General features: G+C 38.5%; 1 protein-coding gene across 4 annotated transcripts in view; it reads left to right on the plus strand.

Annotated features, from left to right (window-relative positions):
- The window catches only part of anapc7 (anaphase promoting complex subunit 7), a 31,604-nt gene extending 17,537 nt beyond the window's left edge, over window positions 1-14,067 (plus strand). For 3 of the 4 annotated variants that reach the window (XM_080208283.1, XM_080208284.1, XM_080208285.1), the window contains 7 exons: window positions 513-666; window positions 1,388-1,530; window positions 2,172-2,289; window positions 6,886-7,082; window positions 8,746-8,970; window positions 11,341-11,491; window positions 12,756-14,067. In XM_080208283.1, coding sequence (XP_080064409.1) covers window positions 513-666; window positions 1,388-1,530; window positions 2,172-2,289; window positions 6,886-7,082; window positions 8,746-8,970; window positions 11,341-11,491; window positions 12,756-12,945 — 1,178 coding nt within the window. In that variant the 3' untranslated portion in view covers window positions 12,946-14,067. The remainder of the gene's footprint in view (window positions 1-512; window positions 667-1,387; window positions 1,531-2,171; window positions 2,290-6,885; window positions 7,083-8,745; window positions 8,971-11,340; window positions 11,492-12,755) is intronic. The other variant, XR_013889049.1, reaches the window with a different exon arrangement.
- The last annotated feature ends 2,708 nt before the right edge of the window (window positions 14,068-16,775 follow it).

The raw sequence follows: 16,775 nt of genomic DNA on the forward strand, positions 1-16,775 counted from the left end.
CTGGTTTGGAAGGTGCTGTCGAAGGTTGCTTGGTTAGTTGTTGCAGTGCATCTTGCATATGGTGAGCTCTTGCTACTGTGATGGAGGAGCAAATGAATGTTTACGGTGGTGCGTGCAGCATTGACCAAGCATCTGCTTTGTCCTGGATGATGTCAAGTTGCACTCCTCCAGGAAAATGAAGACTATTCCATCACATTGCTGACTTGTGGTGGACAGGTTTTTTTGGGGGGGAGGGGAGTGTTATTTATCACAGAAATCCCAGTAATTTTTACTCCTTAGAAAGATAAGAGTAGCAGATGCATGGGAAAGCCATCATCTGCAAATTCCTCTCCAAGCCATCCTGACTTGCAACTATATTACTGTAGCTTGATGGGCACTGGGTCAAAAACTCAGAACTTCTTCCCAACATTAGGTGTACATACACCAGATGGTTACAAAGTATATCCTATCCAACTGTTCTGCAATCTTTCAAACCATAAGTCATCCATCCATAACCTACTTTTTTTCTGCAGGTCTTCTGTCTCTTTCAGTGAAGGGTGCAGAGGTAGCATCTCTGACAATGAATGTGATTCAGAGTATTCCAAATCTAGACTGGCTGTCTGTTTGGATCAAGGCCTATGCTTTTGTTCACACTGGTGACAACACCAGAGCAATCAATACTATCTGGTAAGAAAATATTGTACACTGTGCAGGAGGAGAGAATGGTATTTCCAGTCTTTGTGTTTCAAATATGTTTCTACTTGTATGTTGCAGTTTAGTAAAATTATTTCAAAAATCCAGTACCTAATTTAGAAATACAAGTAATGTCTTAAGTTTATTCTGCACAGCTTCTGGAAACCAGGTGTCAGCTTGTAAACTAAAAATCAGTAAGCTGCTTGTGTCCGAGAGCTATTGGCACCCTTTATCTCTGAAAACTGATAAGGATGTGTTCACACACTGAGATTATCTAATGAAGATATGTGCAGTTCCTCAGCTAAGTTTGATTTGTTCTTTATAGCTTTTTAGTCCTTCAGTTTATATTTGTATTTTGAGATAAAAGTGATTAAAATTAGATCCTGAAGGGGACAAAAAAGTTTATTTTGAAAGTGCAAAGTTGTGGAAAAATGTGATTCTGATTTATTCTGTTCAATTTGACCCACCCAAGCGCAAGTATAATTGTAATCATGAACCACATTCTGCTATAAAGCTTAATTATTGTTTTTAACCATATTGTTCAAGATTTTAGTTTAATGGATTATTTAATGTAGTTTTAGTTTTTGCTTTATAATTTTTTTAAAAATTAGCATTTCTCACTTGATTGTAGAAGAAAGGAGATATTGAAGTGGTAACCTTCCAATCACAGCACTACAATTAATAGTACACCATTATAATTATTTTATATCCACAGCTCCCTGGAGAAAAAGTCATTATTGCGGGATAATGTGGATTTAATGGGAAGCCTGGCAGATTTGTATTTTAGAGTAGGTGACAACAAAAATGCCATCTTGAAGTTTGAGCAAGCTCAAATGCTGGATCCATATATAATTAAGGGTAAGTAATATACAAATAAGTGCCCATTTGTTATTAAAGATGCTGCCTGTTTATCTGTTTGCTAAATTATGTTTCCTGTTTTACTTTTAAAGAGGACATCTCTAAGATTTGGGCACCTTTTAAAATGTATTACTTCATGGGATGTGGACATTGGTGCTCTAGATTGCCCATTCCAAATTGTCCTTAAACTGAGTGGCTTGCTCGGCCATTTCAGAATGCTGTTAAGTCAATCACGTTACCATGGATCTGGAATCGCATGTACGTCAGACCAGATAAGGATAACAGATCTCTTCCAAAAGGATATTAGTAAACCAAATGAGTTTTTGTAATAATCAATGATAAGTTTCATGGTCACTATTACTGAGACTAGCTCTCAATCCTAGATTTTACTAATTGTATTTAAAGTCCACCATCTGTTGTGGTGAGATTCACCCAATTAATAGTCAGGTTTAAAGGCATAATATGACGAAAGTTAAATTGACTTCAACTGATTACATTTCTTCAAAATGAACAACATTTAAACAGAAAGTAATATTGGATATACAGAAATTTCAAACAATATTGCAAGTATAGAATTAAATAACAGCATTGCAGTGGACGAGCTGAAAGAACTAACACTTTCAAACTTATCCCCTCTTTAGGAATGGATGTATATGGGTACCTTTTGGCAGGTGAGGGTCGACTAGAGGATGTGGAAAATTTAGGTGGACGTTTATTCAACATCTCTGATCAGCATGCAGAACCATGGGTTGTCTCAGGGTAGGTATTGAGTTTTTAAATTTATCATTGCAAGAAGAAACTAAAGTCAATTTTTTTTTTCCTGGCAATATCACAATTAATAGGATCATGGGTGGTTTCTGTCCAGGCGATTGTGATTGGAGTGTTCGTGCTGATATTGCTACCCAAGTTTCCACTAGTTCTGTAAGTGAGGGTTTCTTCATAAATGACAAATAGGGACCCAAAATCTGCATTATTTTTCAGCTGTTCCTAGGTATAGTTTCTGTGGCCTTGGTCCAGGTACCAAGAGCTGTGCAAGAAGTTGTTGCATTACTCCTACTCCATGCCCAGGCTAAGGTATTGACAAATACCTGCTTTTGTCTGTCATGTCGCCTCCCTTTCCCCCAATCCTAATTGCTTGACCCAGGTCAGGAACTTAGAGTTGTAATGCAGATCAATAATATCCCAAATATAGTGTATTGCTCCATTCAGCATTATACCAAAACTTGAGAAATGAAGTTTTAAGAAATTAACACTGCAGTCCACCCATTGTAGTCACAGCCACAATGCACAGTTTCAGGATTTTGACCCAGTGACAGTGAGGAAATGTAAATATAATTCCAAGTCAAGATGATGTGTTGCTTAGAGGGGGACTGGCAGGGGATGGTGTTTCCATGCATCTGCTGCCCTTATCCTTCTCGGTGGTAGAGATTGCGGTACTGGATTGCGGAGATTGGGAGCCTTGACAGGTTACTGCAGTTCATCTTGTGTGTGTAGCGCATGTTTAAGCCTCCTGTGGTGGAGAGAGCAAATGTTTAAGGTGGTGGATGGGGTGTGGATCAAGGGGATACTTCTGAGCTTGAATATTATCGGAGCAGCACTTATCCAGGCGAATGGAGAGTATTCCATCATGTTGTAGATCTTGTCGAGCAAGGAGTTGAGTTACTTGCTGCAGAATTCCCAGACTCTTATCTCTAGGTGGCTGATTAAGCTTCTGGCCCAGGATACTCTTTTTCTCTCTTTCCCCACCCATTCAGATGTTGATACTGCAAGATTTGGTTATGGTAATGCCATTGAATGTCAAGGGGAGTTGGTTGTATTTTCTCTTGTTAAAGATGTGGAGATATTCATTATCTAGCACTTGTGTTGCATAATTATTACTTGTCAGCCCAAATAATGAATATCAACTGTCTTCTCAAACATTGCCACAGTGGTGTTTTGCTTATGGTGTAAGGAGAATTAAATTGGTTTATAAATCAGTGTTCTACAGTGCTACAAATAACAAAATATAGTGAATGAGAATGTTGTATGCGTTTGTGCTTTGGTCACTGATTATACATTACACCAATTGTAGTTTTTGCTCTGCTCATAAATTTGGGCTGTGGATTCAAAATTGGGTCAACTCATTGGGGGACCTACGAGAGATCCAATATTAATGTAGAAAAATGTCCAATGCACTTCAGGTGCTGAATGAGAAGACAAATTTTACAGATGCACCATAGAAAGTATTCTTTCTGGTTGTATCACAGCTTGGTATGACTCCTGCTGTGCCCAAGACTGCAAGGAACTACAAAAGATTGTGAATGTAACCCAATCCACCACGCAAACCAGCTTCCTATCCATTGACTCTGTCTACATTTCCCACTGCCTTGGCTAAGCAGCCAGCATAATTAAGGACCCCAAACACTCCTGACATTCTTTCTTTCCACCTTCTTCCTTGAAGGGAAAACGACACAAAAATCAGAGGTCATGTACCAACTGACTCAAGAACAACTTCTTCCCTGCTGCTGTCAGATTTTTGAATGGACTTACCTTGCATTAAGTTGATCTTTCTCTACACCTTAGCTATGACTGTAACACTGCATTCTGCACTCTCTCGTTTCTTTTTCTATGAGTGGTATGCTTTGTCTGTATAGTGTGCGAGAAACAATACTTTTCATTGTATGTTAATACATGTGGAAATAATAAATCAAATCAAATCAAAATACTGAGGCAAAGGAAGTGGCATCAAGAGAAGTCGCTACAACTTGGTGCACAGATTGGATTTCAAGAAGGCTCTTGAGGCAGAGTGGGTGGTGGAAAAATTGAGTAGTCTTAAGGAAGGAATTCCAAAACATGGAACTCAGTTGGCTGAAAGCAAAGCTATAAATGATAGGTTGATGAGAAAGAGGCCAGAGTCAGATAAATGGATAAGTTAATTGATGGTGGAAGTAGAGAATTGGAAGTGGTTACTGAGGTAGGAAAATGAAAGTCCATGAGTGGATTTAAGTGCAAGAGTGAGAATGGATATGGTTTTGACTGAACTGACATGATGACCAATGGGAGGACAGGTAGAAAATCTTGACTTCAGTGGCATTACCATCGCAAAATTCCCCACTATCAATTTCCATGGTACCATTGACTAGAAACTGAATTGGACTAGCCATGTAAGTACTGTAGCTACAAGAGTTACAAGGTCAAAGGCTAAGAATTCTGTGGCGAGTAGCTCACCTCCTGACTCCCCAAAGTCTATCCACCATCTACAAGGCACAAGTCAGGAGTATGATGGGATACTCTTCATTTGCCTGAAGAATTTCACATCCAACATCACTCCAGAAGCTCAACATTATCCAGGACAAAGCAACCTGTTTAAGTGCTACCCATTCCACAAATGTTCAATCCCTCCAGCACTGATGAACAATGGCAGCAATATGTAACATCTACAAGATGCACCACAGGAACTCACTAAAGTTCTTTGGGCAGCATCTTCCAAACGTGTGACTGCCACCATCTTTTCAGACAAGAGCAATAAATGCAAATACAGAAAATGCTGGAAAGTCTCAGCACATCTGACTGCATATGTGGAGAGGAATAGAGCCAATGTTGCAAGTCTGGATGACCCTTTCTCAGAACAGTAGATACCTGGGAACACCAGCACTTGGAGGTTACCCTCTAAATCATTCACCATCCTGATTTGGTTATATATCACCGTTCTTTCACTGTCGCTGGGTCAAAATCCTGAAATTACACTCCCTCTAACAGTACTGGGGGTGTATCTATACCTTGGATTGCAGCAATTCAAGAGGGCAGCTAGGGATGGGAATAAATCTAGCTTTAGCCAGCAACGCGCACATCCTGTAAATTAATTTTAAAAATCATTGAAAAAGTTGAGGCTGGACATGTTCGAGGCATATGAGAATTTTAGCAACTGAGGTAGGAGTAGAGACAAAATTATGGAGGTGGAAGTATTCAGTCTTTGTGATTAGGCAGAAGGGAGATCAGAAATTCATGATTGAATAGAACTTTTGAGCCTGTGAACAGTCCAGTTCAGTCTGAGATGGTGATCATGCTAGAAGATAATAGCTTTGCAGACCATAGCTTTGGTTCTGCTACTGATTATCTGGAGGAGGTTGCTGCACATCTCAAAACAAGAGGGTAGTGGTAATTGGGGATTTAAACTACCCTGATATCAACTGGGATGTGAACAGCTCAAAGGGCAATGGGGTACAAAATTCTTAAACTGCATCCAATGGAATGTTATTAGCACATTACAAGCCCAATAAGAAGGAGTACAATCTTAGATTTAGTCTTAGGAAATGAAGCTGGGAATGGATGAAGTAGCAGTGGGTGACTGTTTTGGATTTGGTATAATGGAAAATGGTAAATTTAGAATAGGAGTAAAAATTCTAAGTTGAGGAAGGAGCAGGATTAATCAGGAATATTTGTAAAAGGGCAAGTTGTGCCATACTAAATTGAATTTTTTGAGGAATTAACAAGGGGATTCATGAAGGTAGTGCATTTGATGTGGTTTACATGGATTTAGTAAGGCATTTGACATTGGCAAGCTGGTCAGAAAAAGAAAGCCCATGGGATATAGGGGAACGTGGTGGGGTGGATCCAAAATTGACTGAGCGACAGGAAACAAAGAATAATTGATGGATGTTTTAGTGAATGAAAAGTGGTTTCTAATGGGGTTCCAAAAGGCTCAATTTTGGGTCCCCCTGTTTTTGTGATAGGTATTAATGAGTTGGATTTTAATATGAGGCATGATTGGAAAATTTGCAGGTGACATAAAAATCAGCAGTGTAGTTGATAATAGAGGCTAGCTGTAGAATCCAGAATGATATCAATGGTTTGGTTGAGTGAGGTGGAAAAGTGGGAAATGGAATTTAATCCAGAGAAGTGAGGTTGAGTGTTGGGAGGACAAACAAAGCAAGGGGAAACGCAATAAACAAGAGGATAGTGAGAGAGGTAGAGTAAGTGTGAGACCATGTCCACAGGTCCCTGAAAATGGCAGGACAGATAGCATATGGAAATCTTTCCTTTAGTGTATGAGGTATAGGATACAAAAGCAGGGATGTAATGCTGGAACTGTATAAAACACTGCTTGGGCCACAACGAGAGTTTGCATACAGTTCTGGTCACAACAATACATAAAGGGCATAATTGTTCTGGAGTGTGTGTGGAAGAGATTTACTTTGCAACAAGTGTATATTCAAATGTAATTGATATGATTTGACCAAAAGCAGACTGTAACTCTAAGGAAGTATGCAGTTGATTTTCTGCAGTAGATATTTAAAAAAAATATAGTGCCACTCACTATATGTTTTAGTCTATTAGAAATATTATCCATCATTCATTTTGCCTTTCTGTCTACAGGTATCAATGTTTGTACAGCAAACGATATTCACGTGCGCTATACCTAGGAGCAAAAGCAATCCAATTAAATAGCAACAGTGTCCAAGCCTTACTATTAAAAGGTGCTGCTTTGCGAGCCCTGGGCAGAATCCAAGAAGCCATCATTCATTTCAGAGAGGCAATGCGCCTTGCTCCCTGCAGAATGGATTGCTATGAAGGCAAGTTTCTTATCAACATCTTTGTGATAACGAATTTCTTAAATTCTATACTGGTTGTGTATTAAGGGTGTAGTTGAGTTGCATATTCTCCATGTGTAAATAGTGGTAAAGTGGAATAGCTTTGAATTCCATATTTGATCTATTGCTTGCTGCTGCATTGTTTGATGTTGCATCGTACATGATGAGAGCTTCACTGGCCCTAGGCAAATCAAGAAACAATGCCATGACTTAGGTAATTCCTTTTATATATTTCAATATTATAAATTGTGCACCTTTCAATGCAAAATTGTTTGTGTTCTGTAATAATCCACAAATACCTGTTAGGAACATAGGAACAGGGGGTTTGAAATTGCTGAGCCAATCTGACATTCATTAAGATCATAGCTGCTCATCCACTTCAATGCCAACATTTGTTATGATGTCTGTGGCTTTTTTAAATGAAATTTTTTTTCAGTTGAGTGTGCCAGTGATAACTGAAATATTTTAAGAGTTGCTCTGACTCTGCAAACAATTTCAGGCTCAGGCCTTTAGGTGGCAACAGAGCAAAACGTTCAGTTTACCTTATTGGCAGGAGGAAAAATAGCCAGAGCCTCAGTCTCTTATGTTCAAAACCATCATAGAATCCCTACAGTGTAGGAGGAGGCCATTTGGCCCATCGAGCATCCACCGACTCTGACGAGCATCCTACCCAGGCCCTATCCATGTAACCCATATATTTACCCCACTAATCCCTGTAACCTACACTAAAGGGCAATTTAGCTTGGCCAATAGACTGTGGGAGGAAACCCAAGCAAACATAGAGAATGTGCAAACTCCACATGGACAGTCATCCAAGGCCAGAATTGAACCCAGGTCCTTGGCGATGTGAGGCAGCAGTGCTAACCACTGTGCCACCATGCTGCTGCTGATCTAGAGATGAGTTCAAAATCTACCGCATAGGAATTCTGTTACTTGAAGTTTGGAATTAAAAAGATGCCATCAATAATGGTAACCATGTAACTTTCACATTGTCTAAAAACTCATCTGGTTCACTGATGCTCTTTAAGGAAGGAAACATGCCATCTGAACCCCCAATTTGGCCCATGTGACACCAGTCCCACAGCAGTTCATTCTTAACTGCCTTCTGAAATTACCCAACAAACCACTCAGTTTTGTCAAGCATCTATGACAAAATAATAGTCTGCAGCAGTTCAAGGCAGCAACTCCCTACTACCTTCTCGAGGACAATACCAGTGACACCCATATCCTGTAAATGAATAAAAATAAAAATGCAATTTCAGTAGTCATATGCATTACTTAATAATCTGTGTGGTGGAAATAATTCTAACTTCCTCTTTATGCTTCTAATACTAATCCAAAGTTAAAATGACTTGTTTCTGGTTTCACTAGTATTTACTTTCTCAAATCCTTTCATAATTTCAAGCATCTGTGAGATTACCCCCTTCTTTTAACCTTCCCTGATCCAGTGACAACTGCTCTAGTTTTTTTTTAGATGTCTCCTCGGGTAGCCTTTGTCCCAGTTTAAGCACATGTTATATCTTCAAAACAGCAGGATGGAACATGCAGTATTTGTTTAACAATTCCTCAAATAGCTAACATTTTAAATTTGTGATTTTTTTTCTCCACCAAAGCCTCAGTTACATCATCTTATTTATTGCTGTAGGTCTAGTTGAATGTTATTTGGCTTCAAACAGCATACGGGAAGCAATGGTGATGGCGAACAATGTGTTCAAAACACTGGGTCCAAATGCTCAGACTTTGACCCTTTTTGCCACTGTATGCTTGGAAGACCCAATGACGCAAGAGAAAGCAAGGACGCTGTTGGATAAAGCTCTGGCTCAGAAATCTGATTACCTGAAAGCAGTCGTGAAAAAGGCAGAACTTTTGAGTAAGCAATGTTTGCCTAATCATTTGTGTCAGAAGAATTAATATGATAAAACAAAGGTTTATAACTAAACTTAATCCCCTAGGCATTTTACAGACTGAAGAGTTAGCACAATTTCAAGTCTTGCTTTAATTGTGATAGAAATTAGGGGAGAGGGAAAAATACATTTATCAATATTTTGTGCTTCGTCAATAGCCTTCCGTTTATGCCTGCGATTACATAATGAAAGCCCTTATGGAAATTTTGAATATGAGCAAGTCATTAGTTAGGTCACAGTAATAACTTAGCACGTATTTCTGGGCAGCCCACTCAGAAAGATATTAGAAGCATGGGAAGAGTAGTGCTTAAAATTCAATACAAAGGAACTTAGAATAACATTGATAAATTAGTTATTAAAGAAGATTTGAAAAGGTGAAGCTTTTGCATCAGAATGTTAAGGGACAGACAAAGGGGTTTGAAAGATTTGTTTCTCCCAGTTGGCAACTTGGTCACAAGCAGGTGTAGATTGAAGATTAATGGAAATAAGTTATAATTGTTTAGTAACTTTTACATCCTCTATATACATAAAGCACTTTACACTTCAAAATTAATTTACTAGCTGTAATGATATGCTTTGTAGACAAATGGTACACAGCTAGTTTTCACATTACAAACACCCACATTCAGAGATGAGATGAAAGACGTGTTAACCTGTCTTTGAGGGATTAATATCAGTCAAGAAACTGGGAGACATGCCCATTGTTGAAGTAGTACTGTGAGATTTTGTCACCCACCTGATTGGGGTAAATAAATTCTCAATTAGCACCTCATGTAAGATGTTATTTCCAGAGGTGCAGCTGTTACTAACGCGCTGCCCAAGTCATATGGTAAGCATCCGACTCAACAATAGAAATGCTCCCACTAAACTACGGTTGTTTCTAGAATGAAAAGAGATTGAATATACTCTTTCAAGTGGCTGTTTTCAATTATAAAAGAGCTTGGTTGGGTAGATGCAAAAATAATGGCCTGGATTTTGTGTCATCAACGAATGATAGCACTCTCTGATCCCGAACAAGGCTGCCCACAAAGATCTAATAATCTCTGTGGTGTAGATTTATCCTTTTCCAAGGTTAATTCTGGCCAGATATTTGGCAGTCACCAATTGAAGTGTCATCCAATAGTCCAAACAACCATTTGCATTGAAGAGTTCTCTGAAAACAAACCAGCAATTAATCAGCAGATTTTATCATTCACATTTTAGAATCTTAAAGAAAGTGTAATAAAGATTGGCGCATGAATAAGGGATTAAAGTGAAAGCAGAATAATTTCTAACTTCTTTAAAACAAAGCACCGAATGAAGAATTGTAATATCTCTGGAATGTAAAATCAGTTTTTCAGATCCAGAGAGGTTGTCCGGCAATAGAATGTAACATGGATTTTTGTACACTTTGTGAAAAAAACGGGACACTTTGCCTGCTGTTCAAAATCCACAGCTTGTCTAACAACACTGGCAAAAATGGAAGGGTGTGAAGAATTGAATTAAAATGAGTTTTGCAAGCCCATAATGCTGTACTTTGTGTTTTAAAAATTTGGTGTTTTTTTTCCTCTAGAGACTTTGGGGAAATTACAAAAGAAACCTTGTGTGCAGCTTCTGGTTTGACATGACTGGCTTGATTTGTTTCCACTCTTGTTTTTAAGCTATTTTGTGGCCGCTTTTAATCCTGTAAAGTTTTCTTGTATCATTTAATGGAAAGGCATATTGGAAATTTAGTTCACGTGCTAAAAAATACATTTTCAAACTGTGGGGTTTATATCACATTTTATGAAAACTCATTAACCTATATTCCCCATGTTTTTTGAGAAGTTACATGATGGTAGATAAGACATAAAAATTATTCAGTAAGTAAGGCATAAATATTTACCAGAATAGAATCTGATTTTTGTTTTCCTGCTGTGCTTGAACTTTTGAAATCTATATAAATATATTTCTAAGCATTGCATGATTTAATTGCTCAATTCTGGTAATAACCATTATGTTTGAGTATTCCTGTTTACATTTTTTTATATTTTAAAAGATAGCTGGGAGGTTTAGTGCTCTGCATTTCAAAATAAAAATGAAATATTAAGTTACTAATTCATGGTAAAAGAGTGAATTTGCGAATAGTTGATTCTCAACTTCCATCCCTCTATCTGGAGGAACTGCTTCCCCATTGATGAAAGAGGAAAGCTACAGCAAATGAGCCACTACACCTCCTAGTGGCCAGTCTGAAAACCTGCCCTGTGCCAGAGAAATTGAAAGGATAGTATTAAGATCCAACCTTAACTTTATATTCTGTGCTGTGAATGTTTGAAGACGACTGCCATGGTTTCTAAAATCTCATTAATTCATGATAGGTCGAGAACAGAAATATGATGAAGGTATAGCTCTTCTGAGAAACGCACTGGCAAATCAGAGTGTCTGTGTTCTACATCGGATGCTTGGAGATTTTCTCGTTGCTGTAAGTGATTACCAGGAAGCAATGGACCAGTATAGCATTGCATTAAGGTATGCAAAGCAAATATGTTTGTTATTGCTGGCGATCAAACTGCACTGTTATGTTTTTAAATGTTTTGTTGGTATTTAGAAATTGCAGGCAAGAACAAATGAACAGGTTTAGGTTTTGAAGCAAGTAGAATTCTTGCAATAAAAATCACAATCAAGTGAACTTGAATCCTTTCTAACTTACTTCTGTTCTGTATTGCGTTGTTGAGGGGATATGACAGTTCTTAGTCATTGAGCAGCAATTGATTACAATAGGGAGCAGATCTGAGAGGACTGGAGGAATACAGCACTGGTCTGTGGATTGCCCAGGTTGAAGCTTGACAAATTATAGAGCCCTCTGGTTTCCATCCTTTTGAGGCTCATTAAAATTCCCTTAATATGTAGTAAGGTAATGTTGCTGTGTTAATAAAGAAATGATTGCAATCAGATGTTAGTTTATAACATGGAGCTGTGAGTGGTCATATTGGAGAAATGTAGGTTTCCTAGTGAACTTAATGCTATCGATAACTCAGTGATTTGGTTCTTGCAAGATCTAGAGGACCGTGATGTTTTAAAAAGTGTCGGCTTTTTCAACAGCTCTTGTGGGACTGTGTCCAGCTGTGCTGTGTTCCTCTCTGCAGTTGTATGGTGGAAAAAATAGGAACATAAGATTAGATAAGCAATGTCAGACATTTAAAGAATTAGTTCATAATTCACAACAAATATGCATTGCCTTAAGGAATTAATGGCTTCTATTCTTGGACACACTGGGCCCCTTATCCTGAGAAGTTTAACAATAGTATTAGATTAAAGCAAGAGACTTGTAATGTTGTCAGAAAGAGTAGAAAGTCTGAGGATTGAGAGGATTTTAGAATTCAGCAAAGGGGGCCAAGTAATTTGATAGTGAAACCAGCATATGAAATAAACTAGCAGATTGTAAAAGCTACAAATAAATTGTAAAAGTAGGTATTCAGAGGAACCTGGGTGTCCTTGCATATGAATCTCAAAGTTAATACACATTGCCTTTTGTGTGTTTAAATCCTTTACAAAATACTAATGGGATGCATTATTTGAAATACTGAATTTGTTGCTTTTGATTATCACTTGCATTTTGAAACTTTCAACTTTAATGAGCATATCCTGTTTCTTTTTTTTTTCTCTCTCTCTCTCCCTCCCTCTCCCCCTCCAAACTAAGATCTGCGTCCTATAGCCATGCCAGTAAAATTGAATTTTTTCTCCACCACATGGTAATTTTAAAACTAATTGGTTAATGATTTTCCATTTACAGCATGGATCCCAATGATCAGAAGTCTTTGGAGGGGATGCAGAAGATGGAGAAGGAAGAAAGTCAGACTGAGGCAGCTCAAGAGGAGGATGTGGATGACATGGAAGGTAGTGGAGAAGAAGGGGACCTGGAGGGAAGTGATAGTGAGACTGCACAGTGGGCGGATCAGGAACAGTGGTTTGGCATGCAGTGAAGAAAGCATTACGTTCCTCACAAATAATGCCTTGTGAGCCTCTTCAAATGAACTGCCATGTTTGGAATCCCATGCTTCTGCTATTACCTAAATAGGTTGGATTTTATAACTAGTTATAATCATTGATTCACAATACAGAAGGAAATCCATTCTCCAGAATTTCAACTCTATTTCACAAGGTATGTTTCTAGTCTGACTGTATATCTCTGTACAAGTTTGATCTTACGGCTTTACAAAAGTTCCTTCCTCTCCCCGTAATGTTAATTCAGGCCAGTAATATGATGTAGTGACTTTGGACTGGGCTTGTGTGAACTATTCTTGATGCTTAATATGTTTTGAATTTGCATATTTCAGCTATGAGAATGTTCACCTTTCAAATTGATGAAAGCAACAAAATGAACCTAATGTTTTGGTTGAAAGGATTACTTCAATTCAAGCTAAACAAAACTCTGGATGCTGAAATGCTCAAGTAATATTTTAATTCATGAAAGCATTAAAATTTAACCTAAAGTGGTCAAGAAAGGAATATTTAAAGATATACATCTATTAAGAATCCTGAAGCTACATTTTAAACAGCAAGTGATAGATTTCGTATCACCGTTGTGTTCAGAGATTTAAAATGTTGACTACCGTCAGTTTTATTTTGAATTGTTCTTTCTCTTTCAGTGGACTTTCCCATTGACACGATTTATTTTTTCATTATCAGATCCAGCAGAATAGATTTTCAGCCACCAAACTCCCAGATCTATAACCTGTTCGAATTTTACATTAACTTATTAAAAGCAGGAGTTACTTGAACATCTGCTCTGTAGCATTTGTTATTGGCTAGCTCTTTTCAAATGCGCAAAAATTAAATTCTAGACACATGTGGATTCTACAACTCATTATTTGTATTAAATCTTTTTGATAGCTGTGGTGTTTTGTGTGTACTCACCAGCCAGTTCTTGCAAGAACATAACGTTTTGATATCTCTTACTGTGTATTTTGTAAAGTACGTGAAGGTGGAATAAAATTTTGCTGTACTAATTAAAATGTATACAATGTATACAAAGCAGTTAAGAGCATCATTGTGTATAAAATGCACGTATTTTTTCCTTTAAATAAAAAATAATGTCATTGTTAGCTTCTTATTTTTGATTAAAGTTAATTACATGCTGTTCAAAGTAACTTTTCATTTGTGTGTGAAGTTATATAATTAGAAGTCTAGCTTTCTTGCTTTGGATGTCCATCAGTTGTGTGTGGGAAAAGTGTAATCACATTTTAAAGTGTCTGTCAACTTTGCTCATTCTCAAATGCAGTCTGGTAAGTTTTTCCCACCAACAACTCAAACCCTGTCATGTTGCTCGATTTTTCTGCATTCCCTCAACCCCCACACACTCCATTTTTAAAAAAAATGCTAATCAGCAATCCAATACCTACCACAAATCAATGAATTACTTCAAACTGCTTTTGCTGGCGTTTCATTTTCTTGCTCAGATTAGTGTACAATAAGAGCTTAGCAGTTATGTATATATATTTTATACTGTTTAGGAACAATCCCAAGTATACCATAACTGAGTCAAACATTTACAATTAATAGTGAATTGCATGCAGCGGGAAAAAAAACCACAAGTGAGGCTTTTGTTGTAAATAAGCTGTTGATTTATGGAACTTTATTTAAAATGTAGTCCATCTATTCTACATAGTTGATCTTTGTCTCTGCGAAATGTCCTGAATTCCTGATTCTCTGTTTACCCTCCAAATAACTCTCATTACCTCCTGTTCTCTGCATTTCCTCCTCCAATTGCTTCCTCTACCCATGAAACCGGTTCATTAATAATCTTAACTGAACTCCTGATTGCCTGGTTTCACCTTCATAGTCTCAGTCTCATCTTCTGCAACTATTCCTACCTCCTTCAGAACTGAAGTCAATCAGTTACTTCCCCAGAAACCCACACAACCTTTTCATGACAATTAGAACAAGTTTCTGTTTTAATTCATTACACTTTAATGTTCATCAGTTTGTGTTTAGCATAAAGTTTTATTTTTGCATAATTTTGTGCCACACCTGATGTAGGGTCATGCGACCTGTCATTTTAGGGTGATCTCTAAATATCTTTTGAATAGTCAGAAGCTTTTTCCCAGGGTGGAAGAGTCAATTACTAGGGGGCATGGGTTTACGATGCGAGGGACAAAATTTATCTGTACAAGGCAGATTTTTTTTAAGAGGGTGGTGGGTGCTGAAACTCATTGCTGGAGGAGGTAGTGGAAGCAGATACAATAGTAACTTTTTAAGAGGCATTTCAACAAATTGACAAATACGTGAATAGGAAGGGAATAGAGGGATATGGTCCCCAGAAAGGTAGGGGGTTTTAGTTAAGTTGGGTAGCATGGTCGGTGCAGGCTTGGAGGGCTGAAGGGCCTGTTCCTGCGCTGTAATTTTCTTTGTTCTTTCCTGCTTCCTTGACATTCCCAGCCACTGCCTACTTTCCATCTTGCCTGCCTACCTTTTCCTTGGGCACCACCCCTCCTCTCTACTTGCTACTCTCTCGCTTACTACCTCTGCAAACCGACAACTTTAAGCCGCTCTTCCTCTTGCAGGTCATCCCACAAGCCCTTGCTCATTGTGAGGAAGAAGAAGGATCAATGAGCGCTGTAGATGAACCTACACCACATTGACTGTGGTAGGTCAAGAACCTTCTCTAGAACCATTAGGGATGGGGAATAAGAACATAAGAAATAGGAGCAGGAGTAGGCCATCTAGCCCCTCGCGGCTGCTCCGCCATTCAGTAAGATCATGACTGATCTGATAGTGGGTTCAGTTCCACTTACCTGCCTGCTCCCTATAACCCTAATTCCTTTATTGGTTAAAAATCTATCTATCTGTGACATAAACACATTTAATGAGGTAGCCTCTTCTGCTCCATTGGGCACAGAATTCCAAAGATTCACTACCATCTGGGAGAAAAAGTCCCTCCTCAACTCTAAATTGATTCCTCCGTATTTTGAGGCTGTGCTCCCTAGTTTTTGTTTCCATTCTAAGTGGAAATAACCTTGCTGCTTCTACCCTGTCTAGCCCCTTCATCATCTTATGTCTACAAGATCTCCCCTCAACCTTCTAAACTCCAATGAGTACAGGCCCAGTCTACTCAATCTCTCCTTATAAGCTAATCCCCTCATCTCCGGAATCAACCTGGTGAATCTTCTCTGTACACCCTCCAAAGCTAATATATGCTTCGTTAAATAAGGGGGACCAAAATTGTACACAGTATACTAGGTGCAGCTTTACAATTGCAGCATGACCTCCCTGCTTTTATACTCCATCCCTCTCACAATAAAGGCCAACATTCAATTTGCCTTGATTACCTGCTGCACCTGCAAACTGAGTTTTTGTGATTCGTGCACAAGGACCACCAGGTCCCTCTGCACAGTAGCATGTTGTAATTTTTCACTGTTTAAATAATAGTCCATTTTACTATTATTCCTTCCAAAGTGGATAACCTCACACTTACCAACGTTATACTCCATCTGCCAGATCCTTGCTCACTCTCTTATACTTCCAAGTCAGGATTTGGATAGGTTATCACCATTCCTTCACTATTACTGGGCCAAAATCGCGGCACTCTCTCCCTAACAGCACTGTGGGTGCTCCTACACCACATGGTTCAAGAAGGCAGTTTGCTAACACCATTCAAGGACAATTCCCTGCAGACTTTGTGTCCTCCACGCAATTTGCTTTCCCATTCGTCTTTGTGTCATCCGCAAACTTTGTTACCCTACACTTGGTCCCCTCCTCCATATCGTCTGTGTATACAGATCGTCGATGTCAGCCTAGCCAGCAATGATACATC

The sequence above is a fragment of the Carcharhinus amblyrhynchos genome, chromosome 20 (genome assembly GCF_965287045.1).
Source record: "Carcharhinus amblyrhynchos chromosome 20, sCarAmb.v2.hapA, whole genome shotgun sequence".
Classification (NCBI taxonomy): Eukaryota; Metazoa; Chordata; class Chondrichthyes; order Carcharhiniformes; family Carcharhinidae; genus Carcharhinus; species Carcharhinus amblyrhynchos.